Source organism: Lonchura striata, chromosome 1 (genome assembly GCF_050655825.1).
Source record: "Lonchura striata isolate lonStrDom1 chromosome 1, ASM5065582v1, whole genome shotgun sequence".
NCBI lineage: Eukaryota > Metazoa > Chordata > Aves > Passeriformes > Estrildidae > Lonchura > Lonchura striata.
Genome location: NC_140703.1, coordinates 33,928,872 through 33,950,406, shown reverse-complemented (window position 1 = coordinate 33,950,406; position 21,535 = coordinate 33,928,872). Strand labels below are relative to the sequence as shown.

Below are 21,535 nucleotides of genomic sequence, written 5' to 3'. Positions count from 1 at the left end.
CTACTTACGACAGAACATGTATGGGCTGCCCTAAGGCTAAATGTCAGATGCTTTTATGTGTGGTGGGTTTTTTTGTTTATTGACGTGCAAAATACTGTAAAGACAGTTGTATTTCATCATCATTGTATTTTCACTCTTGTTTTGGTCGAGATAGTATTTCCTAGCAGCAGAAGTTGTTTATGAACAAGGTGTTTCTACCTGTCTGTAATATGCTGCCTTTTCAGGGACTTTATTCTCCTACCCTGAATCATGTGCACACGTGTTTTGCATGGCAGCCTCGAGACTTACCCAGGTTACCCCACCTGTACTAGTGGGGAATTACCTGAGGGATGTGTCCAGCCATCCTTTTGAACAGGGAGGATAATTTCATTGGTCATGGATCCCAGTCTCTGCCACTTTGGCCATAAAACTATTATCCCTGCTGGTGAGGAAAAGCACAAATCTGGCTGTTTTCCAGGTGTGTTTATTTTCTGGCTGAAATGATGTCCTTGTGGTGAAATTATGAACTTTAGAAGTGAAGTTAACACCTCTGCTTTCCCAGCTCTGGTTACAGGGGGCACCACACTGCTGTTACTGTTACTCTAGTGCTACCAGAAGACCCAAATGAGTGTTGCATGTTCATTGTGCTGGGGGCTATGCACTGTGTGTTAACTTCTGTAGTCTTTCTTGGGTATATATAAGTATGTGAGTACCTGTGCATAAAGGATTTTGTGTTTTGTTTTGATTTTTTTTTTTCTTGAGGCTTTTCCCAGACTACAGCAATTGCTTCTTCTCCTTTCTGGTTTTTGCATTTTGGTCTGCAAAGGACCTGGGAGTCACCCAGAGATCCAAGAGCAGAGTGACATTTACATACCCGAGTGTGAGGCAGTGGCTATGGAGGCACACTTATTTTTCTTCTCTCTCCTCTTCTGTCTTCTTTTTTCCCTATTTCCCTCACAATACTGTGTAACTCCAAAAGCTGGGGCAGAACTGTGGCAGTGGTGTTATGTTTTGTGCACATTAGACCAGCTGTGTGTTGCCTCTTCCCACAGGGAATGCCGGAGCAATGGGCGCGTCTGCTGCAGACTTCCAACATCACCAAGTCAGAGCAGAAGAAGAACCCCCAGGCAGTGCTGGACGTGTTGGAGTTTTACAACTCCAAGAAGATCTCCAACAGCCAGAAGTACATGAGCTTCACAGGTACCTGGTGATGGTCTCATGTGGCTGCTTTGTCCAACTCTCTGTGGTCAGGGCATGTGGGGCTTCTTTTGTTTAATTGACAAGTAGGTCTGTCTTTTCAAGGATAATGTGAGTGAGATTCTCTGGCTGCTCAAGCACCCTTCTTCCTTTAAAATGCTGTTCTGTTAATCTGGATGCCCAGCATAGCTGCAAAAGAGGAGGTCAGTCAACTGGATGAGCCTCCCAAACACATATACTTTTTCTGGTGCTCACAGCCAGCATCTGGAAGGCAGATCCCAGACTGCTGGGGCTGGCTTCCTCCTGATGGAAGTCCCTGGAGAAAACAGGCAGGTAAATTTTGCACCAGTTTCAGTTTGCAGGGTGGGTGTGGATGTTTTTTTTTTTTGTGTACTTGGGGTGAGAGTCTCTCTGCTGCCACGTGCCATGGTTGAGGAATATGCCTCAGCTGCCTGGGTGCTTGAAAATTGCTGGCTGGGTTCCTCTGAAAGTTGAAACTGGCCAAGGTTTTGTGCCACTTTCTATGGCTTGTCTGCCCTCTGAAGGACATCTGCAAACACCACTCCTTTTCCTTTCAACTGCAACTCCTTCCCTTTCTAAATATTAACCCTTGCTTTGGTTCTTTTAGGGGGATAGAACCAGAACTGGTAATAATTAGGAAGGCTTCAAGCAGTGATAAAAGCAAAAATATTCCCCATATGTGCCTGAATAGTCAAATGAGAAGCCTATCAGTTGACTTGTGGGGTCCTCTCTGCTATTCCAGGAAGTTTAGGTGGCTGAGACTGAGCATTTTGCAGTCAGGAGTCAGATGCAGTGCCTCTGCTGGGGACTTAGTCCATTAATAATATTTGTATACATGAATGGAGCACAATATTCATTCAGGTTTTGCTCTGGGCAATTCCACCCTCCTGCTTCAGGGATTTGTGACCCCTGCATTTGTCTGCATTTATTTACCCTCTGTTCCTATGTCTTCCAGGGTTCAGCTGGTTCTGGGAAGCTGGAGTTAGGGAGCTAAGTTTGGGAGCAGCCTTTTTTCCTGCCTTTTCTAAAGAGAGCTTGTCCCTTGCTCCTCTCCCCACTGCTGCATTTGTAACTCATTTATAATAGCATTATTATCTGTCTTTCAGATAAATCAGCTGAGGATTACAATTCATCTAATACATTGGTAAGCCTCACATTCTGTCTCCAGTTTGGGGATTAAAAAACTTGCAAAAACTAGTTAATTACATGTAAACTTGTAGTTTGCTTAGTGTTTTAAAATCTGAACTATGTATATGTGTATAGTGAGTACATGTTTATAAAAACAGGCATGCTCCTTTAACTTTTTTTTTCAATTGGTGAGGAATAAAGCAGATGGAAGTAGAATTTTTAGTAAATAGTGAATTAGTGAATGGAAATTAGTGAATTAATTAGTAGAAGTAGCTCTGTTTTCATAGAAGTTGGTCTTTTTCTACACCTAGAATTAGATCACCACTCTGCTGTCAGGTTTTATTTTTCTATAAACATCTGTTTTATAACAAAATTTATTTACTACCCTGCAAGGTCTGCTTTACTAAAGCTAATGCTCATTAACCAGACTAATCTCTAGCAGAACAGGAAGTAAAAGGTTCTCTTCCTCTCTGCTTGACCTTTACTCAGTCCTTGCCAGGGCAGGCACCACTCCTACTTGGTTTGTTAGGAGACATGATAATTTTTTCTGTGTGCCTGTGAGGTGGAAGAAACAAAACTTTCAATTTAAGATGATTTATAAAACCCCACAATTGCCTCAGCTCTTGTTTCTCATGGCCATGTCACTGCCTAGAATTAGCTTGTTCTGCTCCCTTCCAAAGGCAGCTTATTCAGATCTGATCATTTAGGACTCTGTAAAAAGAAAAGAATAATGTTTCTGCCATTGTTGATTTTTATACGTCATTGTATGTCAGTCCTCAGTATTTTCAATATCTGAAGTTGGATTTTTAAGTAAATCCTGACAAAAGCAGTAGTTACCAGTCTACTGAGATACCCAATGCCCTCCCTCAGGCTGACCTTTAATTTTGGGGATATTCAGGAAATTCCCAGTACATAGTTCTTCCTTGTTGTTTTTGACAAGCTAGGTTTTTGTGTTATGTCAAGTTCATTTTGACAATTATTTGTCATGATGATGATGACTTGAAATATTTTAGGCTCAGTAAAATATTGTGTTGCTTTCCCCCACTTTCTGAGGATTTTAATACTTTTCCCCCCACCACTCTTAGGGAGGTGATGATGCACAAACAGAACTATTCTAGTGGGTTGAGGACCTTACCAAGTTTATTCTGAAATGTTCATAGTGTAAAGAATGTAATGAACTTCTAATCCAGTTTCATGTGGATAAATTTAAGTGACTTTCTTTCCTAATCACAGTATGCAGAAAATTCCAGATAATTTTTAACCACTTATAAAGCTGTTTTTAAACAAAATAATCGTTCCTATTTTTCCATAAATTTTTATGTCGGGAAGCAATTTAAAAAGATATTTGAAAAGATTTTGCCAGACTCTGCTTCCAAAATCTCACATTAATTAATTAGTTCGCAATCACCATACCAGAGGCAATGTTAACTTGACCTCCTAACTTTTGGAGAAACCATTAAGAGTTTGATGTAAATTCTAGCATTTAAAGTCTGAAATCTTCCTACTGAATGGTCAGGGTTTGGAGCAAGCAAAAAACCCTAAGAGACAGTATAAACAGAGACAGATATTTCTAAACTTGGGCGTCCCAAAACTTGTTGGTCAGCTGTGTGGATGTTGGGAATACAGTGAAAGAGCCCAGGTCTTCTCAGGTCCTTGGGAAGAGGATTGCTGTCACTCAGGCAGATGAGGTGGTGTGTCAGGCAGTGTTGGACTGCACATCCATTTCCCATGAAGACCCAGCAACCTTGGGTTTTGAATTTTTCAGACACTGTAACTCACCAGCTTGTTCTGATTATTGTTTTTTCTGCACTTGCTTCAGTGCAATCTCTGTTAGGACCTTAATCTAATGTTTGTGATTTTGTTTATGTGTGATTGGGTTTTGGTTTTTGCTATTTGTGCAACTCCTTGCAGAATGTGAAGGCTGTCTCTGAGACCCCTGCAGTGCCCTCCGTGTCAGAAGATGAGGATGATGAAGATGATGCAGCTCCACCCCCTGTGATAGCTCCACGACCTGAACACACCAAATCTGTGAGCAGAAGTTCTTTGTTCAGCCTGCACTGCTGCAATCACAGTCAGGCCTTGCCAGTGACTTTGTCCCTCTGCATGGCTTGATGCTGAGCCCTTCTTGGGAGCAGGAGGGATGCAGTGGGAGCCATTCCTTCTGGCAGAGTACCTTAGTGTTGTCACCTGCCTAGTTGTGGGGGCACGAGTCCTTGATTAGTGATGTTAGTTGCTAACAAAGCAGCTACAGAAATGCATCCCCGACAGCAGCAGTAACAAGATTAATAGAAGTGTTTAAATCTTCATCTGACTTGTGTGTTTTTCCCAACAAAATTAGATCTACACCCGCTCTGTGATAGACCCTCTTCCTCCACCTACCAGAGATGCGGCCACCTCTCCTATTTCTTCTCCCTCGGAAAACAGCACAACTGCACCCGACATGCTGGTCAGGAACACGGAGAAGCAAAAGAAAAAGCCAAAAATGTCAGATGAAGAAATACTGGAAAAATTAAGTATGTCCTTCTTCTTTAAAAAAGTTAAACTCCTGAGGAGTTGGTTTCTGAGAATGTCAATAAGCGGAAATGTTTCCCCGTTTTGTGATCCCTTACCAAAGACGTGGGCACATGGTCACAATAAAAATTGGGGCGGGTATAAGGGGTGAGCTTGAATTTAAGCTGAGCACCTGTGATACTGGCTGAAATCCCCAGGGAGCTGTAGATCCTCAGGCTCTGCAAAACCAGCCCTGAATAAATAAGATCTATTTAACTATGAAGTCTGAGATCGTTCCACATCTTATTCTGCAGCTCTGAAGCATAAATGATTATATTGCGATGTTAGACATGAGGTGTCTAAAAGATGGAGAGAAAATTAATGCATCCCCAAATTTGCCTTCCACAGTATCATGGTGTAAAGCAGCTTGGTTATTTTTAAGTGCTTTAACATTTTTGTGGGTAGCCAAATTGGTGGGGTTTTTTCTGAGAAAAATTCATCAAGTCTCTCAGATGTGTCCTCATGTCTTTAACAGTTCCTACCTCCAGTGCAAGTGGTCTTCTGCTGCCTGGTGGTTTTGGGTTATGCTGTGGCATATCCAACAGCTGAACCAGGTCTTTGATGCAATTGATTGCTATTCTCAGCCTGGGCCAGGTTTTATTAGAGTAGAACATTTATAATTCTTTGAACTTCTAATACTGTATTAATGACATCCATGCCTTGCTTGTCAGTTGACTTAAATTGTGTTAGCACCTCTATGATAAGGCTGGCCTCTTTGGTTTGAGGATATATTTGTCAGTCTTTTAGGAATAAGAGTCTAGTAGTTAGATGAAGACTTAATCTGAGGATATAACTTAAAAAAAATTAAATATTAGAATGGTATCTGAGTAACTAATTTCTCTAAATAAAGCCTAAATTGACTTGATGGCTTATTAAATGGGACTACTTGCTGTTGGAAAACTCATACCCATTGTTTCAAAACACCAGCTCCACTCACTCAATCAGCAGGATTTTTGTATCATTAAGGATTCAAGACATTTTTGTGACCAGGCAGGGCGAGCAGGAACTGCAGCAGGAAAAAAAGTGCTATGCTAATAAAAATACTCCCACTTCAGTCATGCAGAGAAGTGCAAGTGCTACTTTTGGGACTGTTGAGAAGCAGATGTACCTTCTGACACCTTGCTTGCTCCAGGTGTCAGCTTCTATATGTGGGCTAGTCAGAAAATGTTATGAAGTTTTAATCTTTAGTCTTAATCTAAGTAAATATGTCTTTCCACTGAAGGCAATGGAGCTGTACTTGTGCAGCCAAGCAGCCTTTTGATATTTGAGTTTGACATGTAACTAAAATGATTAAAATCATAAAGCAAAAAATGTTTACACATACAAAAGATGTGCTAAATGCATGCAAATGTTTAAAAGGGGGTGCTCAATCCCTACCTCTCAGAAGAAACACAGCATTGGTGCAAACATTAATGAATCCTCACCTGACTCTTTGGAAGGCAGGAAATACCCCACCATTTTAGAGTTATCAGCATTAAACAGGGCAAAACTGGCAACTGCCACTTGTCACCACAGCATTCTGTCCAGTCCTTGCCTTGGGGAAGAATTTGCAGTCTGAGCTTCTAGCCTGTATTAGGCTTTGAGGGAAAATTTCTGAATATTTTTCCAGAAATACCAGTCCTCAGGGCAGACAGCATTGCTTCTGTAAGTGTAGAGTGGGTTTTGTAAAGCCAGATTTCTCCTCCTGCCCTCCTCTCCAAACATGGGTGATATTCCCTACTTCTACCTCTGTCTGTCCTAAACCCTCTGGGTTTGGCTGCTCTTCAGTGCTGTCTGAAAATAGCCTGCTTGTGCTCTGCTTGCTACTGGATTTCTTGGCTTAATGACCACGAGCAGTCTCTTTGCCAGTACACATCTGTGCAGGCTCAGCCCGGACCCTGTGAGAGCAGCACCATGTGTTGGCAGCTTTGGTGACTTGCAAACGCCAGCTTGGATGCAGCTCTGCATCCCTGGATCCTTTTGGCCACCCTGGTGCTGTTAGAGAGGAGACTGGCCCCCAGCTGAGCTCTAGAAATTGCTGGCTCTGGTTCCTTCACCCTAAAAAGGGTGTAATTCCTGCCTGCACAGGGGAGTTATCAAAATCAGTTTAAGTTTGCAGCCACTTGCAGCCCTGTGCTGTGGAACACCAGGCAAAGTGCTTTTCCCTTTATAGAAGGCAGTGATAGACTTTCTTTTGGTTTTGGGAGAATGAGCTGAGGTGGTTGCTCTCCAAAACCAGAGGGGTGCTGGTAACTGCTGCTGAAACCTGTGCTGACTGTCAGGTTCCTGGAGGAGCAGCTGAGCATTGCCCAGGACAGGCAGGGGAGATTTGACTCTGGAGGTTTTCTCTACCTTCTCCTCTTGAGTCTTGCAGCCCAGTCACTGGGTCAGTAAATGGTTGTGCTTGTGCTGGTACAAAAACATCATAAATACATTTTTTACCTGCTACAAATTGTAATGGTATTGGGAAATCTTTGACTAGTTTTATAACAGACTGTTGCCACCAAGATGATTGAGAGCCCAGCCTCCAAATTCAGAGACATTGCAGTGCAGGGGCATTTTGGATCATCCGCGGTGTTGAAGCTGGGAGTGACTTTAAGTAGCAGGTTTCCAACAAGTAGTAGCTTTTCCATGTGTCAGGTCTGTGTATCTCTATCCTGCACCTAGTAATGACTGCTAAGGTTAAATGTTCTTAATGTGTGTATCCCATCATTTCTACAGGGGAATAGTGCACCTGGGATGTGTTGAAATAACTGAGGACTTCCTTGGTGTCTGTGTGCCTCTGGATTTCTGATGAGTGGTTCATGAGACAGACCCTACTGTGGTCAATGGAGCTGTTCGTACAGCTAGCTCTTGTAGCTGTATGAAAAAAGGACTGGAAGAAAATCCTTTTTTTTTTTTTTTTTTTTTGTAGGAAGTATCGTGAGTGTGGGCGATCCAAAAAAGAAGTACACGAATTTTGAGAAGATTGGACAGGGGTTAGTGTGTGCTTCTTCTCTGTCCTAAACCTTTCATTTCCTGATGCTAAGAAGAAGTCACCAAAACCAGGCTAAGTTAGCTTGCTGGAAAGGCTGTTGGGGATACTTTGGAAAGTTTATTTTGTTTCGTTGTTTATTTGTTTTCTTCTTTTGTTATTGGTTTTTTTGCTGGGTTCCATGTCCCCCCAAATCTTCTCCTGTTCCTGGCAAAGTCACAGGAACTGGGTTTTCATGGAACTGTGTTGTAATATAAGAAATCATGCCATTAGATGATCAGGTTGATAAATACAGCTACAAGCAGGGAAAGAACTGCAAGACCATCTTCAGTTTATAGATTTTCTTCTGAATCAGCTCTGCTTAAGGCATGTGCTGTGTGCCCCTCTAAACAAGGTAGGGAGCAAGTAGAATTATAGGAGAGACTGTACTGAGGAAGAACACAGATCTGCTATCAAATCCATGTGCTGAGGCTCAAACTCCTGTTTTCCTCATACAAATGCCCCATTTACTTCAGCTGATCCTGTTGCTCTGTTAGCATGTTGGGCATTCTGCAAGCCAGGGTAGTGTGGTCATGCCACTTGAAATAGAATAAACTCAGTCCTACAGTTTGCTGGTTTAGCAGCAAGGGTTTGGACAACCACAGTGTCCCTTATTAGGAACTTTTCTCCCCATAAGTCCTCTGGCTTCTGTCTCAACAACAGCCTTGTCTCAGAAATATTTCAGATGATGTTTACCACTGGAATTGTTGCATGTAAAGGAATAGGGTTGAGAGCACTTCAGAGAGACAAGTGGGAAGGGGCATGTGTTAAGCTCTCACTTTTACTTTGAGACAGTAATAAATAATTTCTTTTTCTTTTCTCTGTTTTGTTTAGAGCCTCAGGTACAGTTTACACAGCAATAGATGTAGCTACAGGACAGGAGGTAAGTGCTTCCAGAGTACCACAGCAGTGGATTTTGGATTGTGTCCCAAAAATTCAAGTTGATGCTACAAAATAAAGACTGTCTTTCAGAGATTCATGACACTTTATTTTTAATGAGGTCTTTATTTACTTACTAATGAGACATGGTTGAGTGGTCTGAGCAGAGAACTGGAAAAAATTACTTCACAAGTTTTGATTACTAAATAATTTCATATTTATAAGGATTCCTTCTGTGATTGGAAAGCTAGAAGCAAATGTTTGGACTGGACAGTTCCTCAGTAAAAGTTTCTCCCTTTTTCCCCAAGATTGCTGCCTGTCTCCATACAAACTCTTTTTATTTGCCCTCTGCTCCTTTACTTCTTACACTTATAGGACTTAACTTGCACGGAAATAGTTCCTGTCCCACCCTTTGCCTGCTTACTTTCTGTCCTTGAATTGTGAGACAAGGAATGCCTGTCTTTTCTTTTTTCCCCTCACAAATATTAAAAAGTGCCATACTTATTGCCTGCATAATAAACTAGTAGTGATGGATATGCAGCATCTGTGGAAACTTTTATTCCTAGATGGAGGATTTTTTAAAGATGAAAGTGTGTGTTATTCCAGATATATTTATGGAAGTCTGCAACAATGTGTGTCTACTTTGCATTTGTACAATGTAAGAGTTATTAATCAGTAAATTTCCTGAAATTCCTTCACCTCCTTTTTCAGTTCCTTGAAGAATTAATACACTTTAATTACAGCCTCTAAGGAAAGGTTCTTATATTTATTTTGAAGCAGAAGAAATTTTATAGGAGGGGGAAGTCCTTTGATGGTTTTCTGCTTTCTTTCTGGACCCCTTGGGTGACTCTCATGTGAAAATTTTTAAATAATTCCTATTACATTTGTGTGATCAGGTTCTGAATTTTTAAATCTGCGTTTGGGGTCACTGTAACTTTGCCATGCTGTTGCTTGTTCCTTTCTATGAAGTGCAATGAACTCAGGAGCTCAGTGCAGGGAAACACTGGGAATTTCTTTATCTGCATATAATGCCTTCTCTTTCTTTTTCATCTTAAATTCTTCTTTCTGGCCTTGTACAAAGAGTAGCCTGGGGTTTTTGGTTTTGTCTTCTTAAAGTACATCCCTCATGAATACTGTGGAAAAGCAGCATGTCTGTCTGCTCTTGCCTTCTCATGTATTGGGATTTTTGTATAGTCTTCCCTGCTATATTCTATCAAAATGCTAATTGTATCCATCTATATTGGCACTCTGTGGCTTGTTTTTTTTTTTTTAATCCTTGTTTTTGTGAGTTACTGTAGTTGCTGGCTCCAGTCCATTCACCCAGGCCTCTTTCTCTGCATGTAGCAGTTTTGTAAGGGTGTTTCACTTCATTCTCTTTGCCTAAATATTGTACCAAAGACAATTGTAACCTCTGTGAGTTATCTCTGCCTCCAGCTGTGCTGAGTAGGTTTATTGATTTGAAGGCTTCTCTGAGGGCCAGGGCTCTACAGTGTGCTGGTAGTGTGGAAACTTGAATACAAGAGTTACAAACATGTTGTAACCTTCCTGCTCTTTGCATACATACATGCAGAGCAGATACCCTAAAACAGGAAGAAAGCTACTAAACCAAAGGGCTGCAGCTGACAAATCCATCCCTGTTGCACTTCAGGCATGACTGGATATAAAGCTGACTCTAATTTATTTATTTTCACCTTTTATTTAAATATTTGTACTTATCTCCTCCAGTTATTGTTGTGACAAAAGAAATAGAGTTACTACCTTGAATAGTTGTGTTATTTACCCACCCTACTTCAGATTTTTAGAAGCTGAAATTTGCATGGGAGCAGGGAAAAAACACCAAATATTTTTCAGAAACATCCAATGAAAAATAAAAATAATAAGAATCCTTTCAGAAACAAAAAGGTTTTAACATACCAGTCCATGCCAGAGCAAGGGGATCCCTTCTTTATTACCAAGAAACTGTAGATGGAGACAGCTATCCAGCTGTGACATTGAGGTCCAGTATGAAAATGGCAACTCCCCTCATTCTTTTTTTCATTAAGTATCATCCAGCATATGTGGAAATGGACTGGCTGCAGGAACCTGCAGAGTTATGGAATGGTAATTCAGTAGCTAATGATGAAAAAGGTGATCAAAAGGTGTTTTTCCTCCCTCATGTGGATGTGGGACTAAATCAACTGGTACTGGAAGGTTTCTGGGGATTCCTGCAATAATGCTTTACATGATCTTTTTTCCCTGCAGGTTGCAATCAAACAGATGAATTTACAGCAGCAGCCCAAAAAAGAACTGATTATTAATGAGATCCTTGTGATGAGGGAAAACAAAAACTCCAACATTGTCAACTACTTGGACAGGTATGTCAGTGTTTGAAGGGCTCACAAAGGGACACTGGAAAACACTTTCTTGTCAGTGGCTTAAGGGTTCCAGGCTCAGCTTAATGCAAGTGTATGGCAACCTTGCACTGCTTAAAGCACTGTGGGAGTGTGGGTAGCCTGGCAGTCTCTCTCCAGAATGAGAAGAAACAGGTATCTGAAGAGTGTTAGTGGGATGTCTAGGCTCTCTTCAGAGATGCTGGCAACTAAGGTCCTGTCAGGACTGCATATTTCATCTCTTTCCTTTGCCAAATTTGATGCAACAGACTTCCTGCTTATTTCCTTCCTGTTACTAAAGGAGAAATAGAAACAGTTTGAAATGTAATATTTCTATTTGCTTTCCTCTTTTTTTTTTTTTTTTTTTTTTTTTTTTTCCTTTTTTTTTTTTTTTTCACTGAGCAATGCTGGTGTTGTGCTGCCAGAGGAGCAGACTGCTTCCAGGGTTAGATGTAGTGCTGTCCCTGTGACTGTCCACTGAGGTTTTTGCACAGTAGCGTAACAGCAGTGAGGGGGAATGACGTGTGACACATAACCTGAAGTCTGGGGAGACCTCAACACAGCTTTACAGTACTTTAGGGGACTTTTAAGAAGAGAGAGAGTGAATTTTAAGGCAGATAGTAATAGAACAAGATGGAACAGTTTTCAGATAAGTGGGTATATTTAGGTTGGATATAATGAAGAAATTCTTTGCTGTGAGGGTGGTGAGGCAGTGGCACAGCTGCCCAGAGAAGATACAGCTGTCCTGGCAGTGTTCAAAGCCAGGTTGGGACTCTGAGCAGACTGGTATAATGGAAGGTGTCCCTGCCCATGGCAGGGGTGTGGAACTAGGTGGTCTTTAAGGTCCCTTTGAACCCGAAGCATTCTCTCATTCAATGGTGCTGAAAGTCCAGCAGGCAAAAAGCATTTAATGGTGTCTTGAATTCACCATCAGCATTGCAGTGCTGCATGGTGTCAAGCCTGTGTCACTCACTTGTTAGAACTATAGCTAGTTCCATTTGAGCTGCAGCAAGATTTTCAGTCTGCTGCACTCAAAATCTGAATGTAGCAGTTCTGATGAACCACAGGTTGGGGTTATTGTAAGGGTAAAGACTGCTTGGATAAGGATAAGGTGGGCTGCAGACTTTAATCTCAGCAGCTTGGTTTTTTTGAAGATACAACAAAGGGATGTGATCTAGAATTCTAGAAATTTGAGAGAGGATTTGCACACTTTTTTTTCTCTGTCTGTATATAAAAATCTAATCAGCTGTTTCTTTAATAAGTTTCTTTTGCAGGCTTTTAATGTCTTAGCCAAAAAAGGTGGTACTTATGAACTGCAGCAGTTGATTTGCTGAATTTTTGTGGTGCTGTGTCCTATACATAGCTGTAAAGTGCTACTTTGTAGAGGAGACAGAAAGTCTGCTCCTGAGATTTTAATGACAGAGGTGTGTGTATAGGGATCTGATGCTGGGCACACACCCTCTTCCTAGAGAGAGGAGAAGAATGTTACCAGTGTAAAATGAAACAAGTGGTTAAGAATTGCATCTGGGCTAGAACTGTTATTTCCCTCTGGCTCATTAGAGGCTTTGTTTTGACAAAACTCTTTGAGAGACAGGCTCTTCCCATTAGAGAGCGTTGCTGTGTACATTCACTTGCCTTGTCTAGCCAGTGCATCCCAGCTGCAGGATAGCTCCATCTCCGGCTGTCTTGTTCAAACTTGCAGCAACAAAAGCTGCTGCTTTTATCCTCCACTTTCACTAATCTTTATCAGAGGGTTTAGCTTTTGTTTGAGTGCTGCACATGGACAGAAGAGCAACTGGGATGAACATGGGGATTCTTGTGCCTATTATGCCACTTCAGCTCTGCAACTGCAGGATTCTGTTGCTGGGGAGCTGTGTCCCTCTTACCCAGCCTAAATGTGCCTGTGCTTCCCAAGTGCTGAATTAAGCTGATATTTGGATGCCACTTCCTGGCTTCTGCCTCCTCCTGAAGGAGGTGGGGGAAGGATGTGCTGATCACTGCAGGGCCTGGCTTCTGTTTTGTGGTTCTGTTACAGTCTCCCATTCTGAGTCCCTAATGGGAGCTGCAAGGTAGTCATTGGCCTAAACCAGCGTTCTCAGCTCCTGCCCTTGTGCAAGGGTTTCCTGTGCTTTGTCCTCTGTTAACTGCATGGCCTACTTGCTTGTGGTTAAGCAGCTTTTCTGCTGCAGTCAGAAAAGTGGTCAGTGTTGCACAAAGGTGTGCTGTGATATTTGAGATAGTGACATGGCCTAATTCAGCTGTACTTAGGAGCTGGATTTGGAAGCATCTTGCTCTGAGGACAGTGACACTAGTCATCTGTACAGACAAACAGCCACTTGTGCTGAGTTACCTGCTGGAGGAGCCAGTTCCTTTCTGCTGCCCTCAGAGCCCTGCTTCTGAACTCAGCCATCTAAACACGGGCATCAGATGCCCCATGCTAGGCATAACAAACTCCTGCCCTTTAGTTTTGTTCTGAACAACTCCTTAACTTAAACCCCCAAATAAGTGGTAGCTTCATTTACCCCAACCCCAAAATGTAGTAAGGATGGGTAGTCAATGAATAAAGCTGGAGATGCAAGACAGTCATGCTACAAGAACACACTGGTTTCTTTCCAGGCTACATTCATGTTTGTATGTTGGAGGCATGTTAGTGGCTCAAAATTCTGTAATGAATGAACTTGCACTTCTGAGCAACTCCAAATTCCATCAGTTTTATCAATAAAGGGTGTGTATTTGTGATAGAGAGGGCTTGGTGAACAGCTTCCTAAGGTATCTAAATGAAGGCTGAGGAAAACCGTATGGGACATTACCTGCTCTTGCAGATGGATGAAGAGAAAGCTGTGGACCATCTCCTTCTTCCTCACAGATTTTCATCAAGTTTTTCTTACTGCCAGCTTGTTCTGGAAGGTGACTGTGGGTGACAGTATGTTGCACCATGCTGTCCCTGATGTCGCATCAGAGCAGTGTGTAGGTGTATGGACTTCCTGGTGGTGTCTCTAGAGCTGCTGAGGGAGTGGGTTTGAGTCATGCCAACAGTGGGCAGCTCAGGGACTAAGAGTGGCAAGAGCGTGGAAAGATCCCTGAGACAGTACCACCCTGGAATGACATTCCTTTGGTGACAGCTGGCAGAGAGCCACTGTTAAGTTCCCCTCCCTGTGTGTTATGTCAAATCTATAAATTATTGAGTTGCCAGGATCTTGGCACATGTTTGTGGCTGCTGTGGCTGAGCTTTGGTTTCACAGTGGGGTTCTTGGCTTGCTCCATCTGTTTTGGCTGCAGAGGGATACCAGCTTGCTCCCAGCATGTGGAACCTGAGATTGTCATGCAAAGAGCCTGTTCTGCCCTCATTCATACAGGCAAGTGCATTTGGGCTGTAGAGAGTGGATCTGGGCTGTAGAGAATGCTACTGGCAGTGAAGGGAAACCTTGTGATGTCCGTGGTGGGTGATGTGTTGAGAGGGTGCTGATAAAATCTGCAGAGAGCCTGATTTGGCAGAAGTGATAAAGTAGCTATGGCATAGGGGCAGGAAGGAAGAGTGTGGCTGGAGCTGGGCTTTCAGAGCCCAACAGCAGCTAAATGACCCACAGAGTTATCAGGAGAGCTTCTGAAAGCAGTCTTGCTGCTCCTCTCTCACTCAGAGGGGCTGCTCTGCAGCTGGTACTGCTGTTGCTGGAGTCTGTAATGCTGGGAAGAAAAAATGCCAGTGCCTCAGCTTCTGTTCCATAGTGGAGTTTGAGACCTCTCTGCTGCAGGAGCACAGCCCTGTGCCCTTGGGCTTTGTATCGTGGAAGAATCTGCAGATGGCACCTCCCTACATAGTCCTCAGCACCAGCAAACCAAAATGCCCACTTTGTCTCTGGAATCAAAAACTGTCCATAACTGTAACGCTATTGTCATCCAGGTGTAGCTCAGACCATTATTGCTATTTAGGGGGATTTTTTTCATCAGCTTAGTGTTGTCAGTGTGTCCTTTGGTGGTAAATACCACACCTTGCTCATCCCTGTGATGTCTCACTCATCTCTGTCTACTTTCCATGCAAAGCTTAATGGCTTCTTTCTCCTTTACTGTTGCTTTCTACCTAGTTGTTCTCCAGTCCATATCCCAGCTTTTGCATTTGGCTCCTGGCAAATTCATTCCTCAGTAGGATCAGTGTTTTGTAGCAAAGCAAATGTGTCCTTGATGAACTCTAATGCCAAATGAAGCTTTTAATTACATTCTCTGCCCTCTCACTTTTGACTCTTTCGTCCACTCACTTGAAAAATGACAGGATAGGCTGAAAAGGTGGGTTTTCATACTGATGCTTCTTTTCTTCAGAAATGTGTCATCCTGATGTATTTATTGGTCATGGAAGTTTGTGCTGATGGGTCCAAAAACGGGCAAAAATAGTTGGTGGGTTTTTTTATTTGTTTTTATTTTGGTTTCTTTTTTGTTTGTTTTGGGGTTTTTTGATTCTTTTTTTTTTGTTTTGTATGAGTTATTGCTGAAGTCTTCATCTCCTGTCTTTCACTTTTAAACATGGGTACGCACACACTCAGCAGAGAGGAATATCCCAAGTGACTGAGAAAAGCCACTCTCACATCAGTTGTCTCCTTCCCATCTTCCTATGAGCCTTTTTTAGAAAAGACCTACCTCTTAGGAGTTTCATTTTTTAAGTCTTTTGAATTGCTGTTTCATTCAATAAGGTGTACTCTTTTGCCTTTATGAATGGTTCTGAAATTTTCAGACCAAATCACAGACTAGTTTGATAATGTGGAAAAGAGGTGGTTTTCAAGTGCATGGTGCTTAAAAAAGAAGTGCTTTCTCATGATTGATTGTGGGTAGCCATCTTTTGTGTAACCCAGAACTGTCCCTGGGCTGAGGCAAAGCAGTCAGTTGCTTAGGACAGCAGGATGCCAGGAGTAATGAAACAGCCCCCAGCCACCTCTTCCAGTGCAAGAGCACTCAGAAGCCATTGCTGTGTGCCAAATATCTGGGTTGCATGCTTGGACCCCATCCTTGAATAGTAGCTCTTTGCCTTCTCTCCCAGCAGTGGGAGAAGTTGTAAGGTCAGGTCTCCATCTTAGTCTGCATCCTTTCCATGGCAAAAAAGTTCAGTCTTATTTTTATGGACAGGAAACTTGTATCCAGCTCTCCCACTACATCTCTCCTCGACTTCCTGCACTCACCCTTCCCTTTGGTCATTCAGGTTGTGATCGGATGCTCCCACGCACAGAAAGTACCAGGAACACGTGTTCCCCAATACTGTTAATTGCAGCTCTTGTTTTTATTGCACTTGTAAGAGAGCTTTAAAACCCTGTGCATTCTGGTTTTAAAACCTAGCCTGGGCTCTTCAGTTACCTTGTAGGAGAAGAGCTCTGGGTGGTGATGGAGTACTTGGCAGGAGGCTCCCTAACCGATGTCGTGACGGAGACCTGCATGGACGAGGGACAAATCGCCGCCGTGTGCCGGGAGGTGAGGAGCACTCAGAGGGAGCTCTGGTTGGGAACGGGACACGGACTTTCCACAACCTGTCACTGACTGCATGGAAATGTTTCCAGCTTCTGTAACGTGACCGTCTTCTTTTGGAGGATGGATTTCACCTGTGAGGATGCAGCGTACAATTCTAATGCAAGCCTCATGTTTCACCCCAGAAGCAGGAACTAGAGTGGGAAATGGGGGTGGGATCCTCTTGGTTTTGCCTGTCCTTCAAGTCTTTTGGGACTAACTTGTCCTCCTAGGACCTGCTGATCCCAGAGTGACATCTCTCTGTGGCCCTGCACATATTGAAGATACGAAAGGTTCTAACACACTGCGCCCTTACTACCAAAAATGCGCAGTCTGTTTGAGTCCTTTAGTTGGCTAATTGTGACTGGTGAACCATTTCATGCACAGTAAGAATATCTCAATTATTTTTCAGTGTCTCCAAGCCCTGGAATTCCTCCATTCGAACCAAGTTATTCACAGGGACATCAAGAGTGACAACATCCTGCTGGGAATGGATGGCTCTGTCAAACTAAGTATGCAGGGAATGTTACTGCTGATGACTTACCAACCCGTGCCAGTTATCTGCTCTGGGCCAGACATTTTAGGGAGATGGGTGTTTGAGGTTCTTGATGCTGTCATGATGAACAGGCTGTAGAAATGTTACTGTAGATATTTCTGTGGCATTTGTTTTAATGGAGATTGGCAAACACAAATCCTTGTGAACTGATACCAGGGTTGAAGTGAGGCTTGGGCTTCGCTTAGCTTTGGGCCATCTGTTTATGTGAACTAGAATAACAGTATTTTAATGCTACTCCAGTCCAGAAAGCTGGGTTGGAAGGTGTAAGGCTAGAAATCTTTATTTGTGAACAACCTCTTCAGTCTGAAAAATACTGCAGGTACTCAAGGGGCAGGGGAAGTGGAGGGAGAACTGAAAATTGTGTAACTACAAATCATTTAATCTTACAATGCCAACCCAGACTGGAGCCTTAATATTTTTTCCTCCTTCTGGTATCACTAGTAATGAAAATCTTAAGACTGTTCTGCCCACTGGGTGCTAAGGTAGCTGTTGTACTTGTTATTGTCCATGCAGAGATAACCCTGGAAACCAGCGAATTATGATCTTCCACCTATAGTTTTAACAGAATGGTGCTCCTTTTTTCTTCCTCTCAGTTCTGTTGGCTTGCACCCAACAGGCATAAATAAATCTATTTTTGTCGGCAGCGACAGCAGATATGACTCAAAATTCACAGAGTGCAGATATGCTGAGTAAGAAGGTGGGGTTTTTTGCCCATAATTGCTTTTTAAACTAGAGCTGAACTTTGATAGAGCCAGGTCTCAGGAGCTTTAGCAATGAATAACGGATGGGGGCCAAAGTGCTCTATTCTTATGGAATAACTTATTTGAGCACAGTGCGCTGGTACCAGACTGTAGTTTAAAGTTAGAGAAATCTCTGTGGATATGATGCAGTAACCTTCTGGATCTGAGCTGCTTGTTGGCTCTGCTGGAAATTTGCCCTGTTTATGAACCATATGTCCTTTCCTGGTATTTACCCTTGATGAAAACTCAGCTAGGAATCAGTTTAATTTTCATAATTCTCCCTAAAATTAGACCTGTGATGCCACAGGGAGTCAGGATGGGTGATGAACCTTGTTGTGTTGATTCTGCTGGGCTCACAAGAGCAGATTTAGTTTTCTTTTGGTGAGCAAAATACAAATAAAACATAGGGCTCAGCAATCTTTATGTGAAGACCCTCCACCCTTCTCTCTGTTCAAAGAAAATAATCAATATGAATTTAGGTATTTTAAATTTATTCTGAACACTGTTTGCTCTATAAAATTAATGCTGCTTGAAGGAAGATATGTCTACAGGGGAAGTAATACCCATGGGCTGAAAATATCACCAGACAGTACAGCCTGTGGTCTGGGGGTGTATCTAGATAAGACTTGCATTAATTCCTGTTTTCCCATACCCAGGAATGGTCTTTAAGCCATATATTACATAGTGTGTAACATTGGTGTAATGCTGCAACACCAATGAGTGTCTTAACTTCCGTGTGTGGTTATTTCCTGATCCCCATCTTTCACACAGGCAAGTCAGCAGCTCTAGAATCCTCATGGCCATAGAGAGCCAGGTTTAAAAACTTTACTCTAAACACCATCCTGTGTGTTAGCCACAAAAACCACTCCTCCTGTCACATTTGCACCCCATAGAGTGTAGCAGGGTGAAGTGTACTGGAGCTCTGGTGTCAGTAAGAGTTGATTTTGGAGAAACTTGCTGACTCTTGTGTCTTTTCCCTCCACCCTATTTGAATTTTGCAGCTGACTTTGGGTTCTGTGCCCAGATCACTCCTGAGCAGAGCAAGCGCAGCACCATGGTGGGCACGCCGTACTGGATGGCCCCGGAGGTGGTGACACGGAAAGCTTACGGGCCCAAAGTGGATATCTGGTCCTTGGGGATCATGGCCATCGAGATGATCGAAGGAGAGCCACCCTACCTCAATGAGAACCCCCTGAGAGTAAGCACGTGCTCTTCTCCTCTGGTCTTCACTAAGCTGTTGGTGGAACTGAGTCATGTGAATCCTCCAGTGTGATTTCATCACCTCCAGCCCCGTCTAACTCAAACGATGCTGTGGCCTCCTTAGATGTCATAGTGAGAAGATTGAGATAGCTTAGTTAAAAGCCATGGTTTGCTCTAGGTATCAGAGGTGTGGGTTCTTCTGTGAGTTAGATCATGCGCACTCATCATTTCCCACTTTCTGGGGTGCTGAAGAGGCAGATGTTTTACCTTAAAGCAACAAAGCAGTCATGTCTTCAAACTTTCTACCCCTGTGAATGATAGAATTCTCCTCTGAGCAACCTGGTGTAGTGGAAGGTTCCCTGCCCATGGCAGGGGTATTGGAACTAGGTGATCTTTAAGGTCCCTTTCAACCCAAACCATTCTATGTTTCTGTGATTATATTCAATTCTGTTCTAGTAGGAATTTTTCCCTACGGGCAAATTCTTCCTCCTTGCATGCTTCAAGTAAAATTCAAAGTGTAATAAGCCTTTAGGACAGGGCTTTAGCCTCCTGATGTCTTTCCTTTGTTTAATTATTAACAAATGGAGATATGCTGTCAGGATGTAGGGACATCACTGCTCTTAATATAAGCTAGGTTTATGGCTTTTTCCCCAGTTACATGGGTTGGAGGGATCTAGAAAAATTCTGTTTAACTTTTTTTTCCCATCTCTTGCAACAGAGGGGTTTTTTGGGACAAAGGTGTAGCAACCAAGAAGACTATAAGGAATAAAACAGTGATGAGTTAAAGTAATAATATTTTGGCTTCATTTAACTCAATTTATGCCAATTCCCAGGCTATCAGACTGCTCCTATGGGATGTGTTGTGTGATGTGCTCAAAAAGCCTGTATATTAACAAGTCTCTGGCAGATTTCTGTTTCTCTTGAAAATGAATCCAGGAAGTTTCACACATGAAATCCTGAAATGGATGAATTTTCAGTCTCTTGATTCTCAGAGGAGGATGTATATGAGTGCTTTATCCCCAAGCAGCAGCAAAACTGCTTTTTTCCTGCAGGAAAGATGCCCAAGGGTCTGCTGAACATTCTTTGTAAGGAGCCAGCTGCATCTTTATAGTGGTGATGTTTTAGGCCTTATGCACTCAAGCAGAGTACCAACAGAAAAAAAATCTCTTCAATCAGGGTTACCTTCCATGAGTCATTACAGGAGTAATGATAAAATTGTGCCAGTTAACTTCCCTGTGTAAACAGGGTCTGGAATGTTGTTTTTGTCCTTGTAATCTCTTGAGAGGGCTGCAGGATCCAAACCCAGATTACAAGGGTAAAACAATAAAGGATTGGATCTCATCCACAAAAAATTAGGGTTGGCTGGCAGCTATTCTGTTTGCTGAAATGTAGCCATTGATTAGTGACCCTGATAAGGTGGGGTTTTTTCCTCCCTATTGAACTGTGGGGAGGGAGAGGAGAAATGGGTGTCTCTAATGCAGAGATGGAATCTAATCTTCATAACCTCCTGTTTCCTGGGTGCTTGTTTTTGTCTCAGGCCCTGTATCTCATTGCTACTAACGGGACTCCAGAACTGCAGAATCCAGAAAAGCTTTCGCCCATATTCCGAGACTTCCTAAATCGCTGTCTTGAAATGGACGTGGAAAAGAGAGGCTCTGCCAAAGAGCTGCTACAGGTAGGTGGTGGGGAGCAAGACTGGAACAATATAATCACACAATCCTGAGTGAGGCCAGGCTTAGGGATGAGATCTTGTTTGAGGTCTTAAATACTGCATCAGCTGAAAGCACAAGGTAAGGTAACCTCTCAGGGGAAAAAGGCAACTGAAAACCACAGCCCTCAAAGAAAAATCTATAATAAAGACTGCTCTCTTTCCAGTACTGGCTACTGGCAGCAGCTGTGCAGCATGTTCTGTGTCCAAACTCAAACAATGGCTGTGTCCCAGGCCTGCCAGATGCTGAGCCCTCTGATTCCCGTGGTTTCTTCATGTGGCTGGCCATGACATCTGTGTGTGTTGTCTTGTCATACTTGTTCCAATTTGGACAGCAGGAAGGCTTCTAGCTATCAGATATTCTGGCTGTCTCCTTTGGGGGAGGGATCAAGAAGCTTTTTGAAGTGTTCATGGCTTCAATTAACTGGAGCAGTTCACTTTTACTACATTTTTCCTGATATTACTCCTTACAGAGGTGACGGGACAAAGCTTGTGAGATATCATAATTATAGAATGGCTTGGATTGGAAGGGACCTTAAAGATCCTCTGGTTTCACTTCCCCAGCCATGGGCAGGAACACCTTCTACTAGATCTGGCTGCTCAAAGCCCCATCTAACCTGGTCTTGAATAGTTCCAGGGATGGGGTATCCACAGCTTCTCTGGACAACCTGTGCCAGTGCCTCGTCACCCTATAATCACATATTTCACTGAAAACCTGTTGTCTAAGTCTGA

General features: G+C 42.8%; 1 protein-coding gene across 34 annotated transcripts in view; it reads left to right on the top strand.

Annotated features, from left to right (window-relative positions):
- Nucleotides 1-21,535, top strand: part of PAK1 (p21 (RAC1) activated kinase 1) — a 76,065-nt gene that overhangs the window by 48,134 nt on the left and 6,396 nt on the right. For all 34 annotated transcript variants that reach the window (XM_085574261.1, XM_085574324.1, XM_085574359.1 and 31 more), the window contains 11 exons: nucleotides 1,032-1,179; nucleotides 2,304-2,341; nucleotides 4,237-4,353; nucleotides 4,664-4,838; nucleotides 7,769-7,832; nucleotides 8,702-8,750; nucleotides 10,988-11,100; nucleotides 16,449-16,566; nucleotides 17,012-17,111; nucleotides 18,897-19,093; nucleotides 20,633-20,770. In XM_085574261.1, coding sequence (XP_085430387.1) covers nucleotides 1,032-1,179; nucleotides 2,304-2,341; nucleotides 4,237-4,353; nucleotides 4,664-4,838; nucleotides 7,769-7,832; nucleotides 8,702-8,750; nucleotides 10,988-11,100; nucleotides 16,449-16,566; nucleotides 17,012-17,111; nucleotides 18,897-19,093; nucleotides 20,633-20,770 — 1,257 coding nt within the window. The remainder of the gene's footprint in view (nucleotides 1-1,031; nucleotides 1,180-2,303; nucleotides 2,342-4,236; nucleotides 4,354-4,663; nucleotides 4,839-7,768; nucleotides 7,833-8,701; nucleotides 8,751-10,987; nucleotides 11,101-16,448; nucleotides 16,567-17,011; nucleotides 17,112-18,896; nucleotides 19,094-20,632; nucleotides 20,771-21,535) is intronic.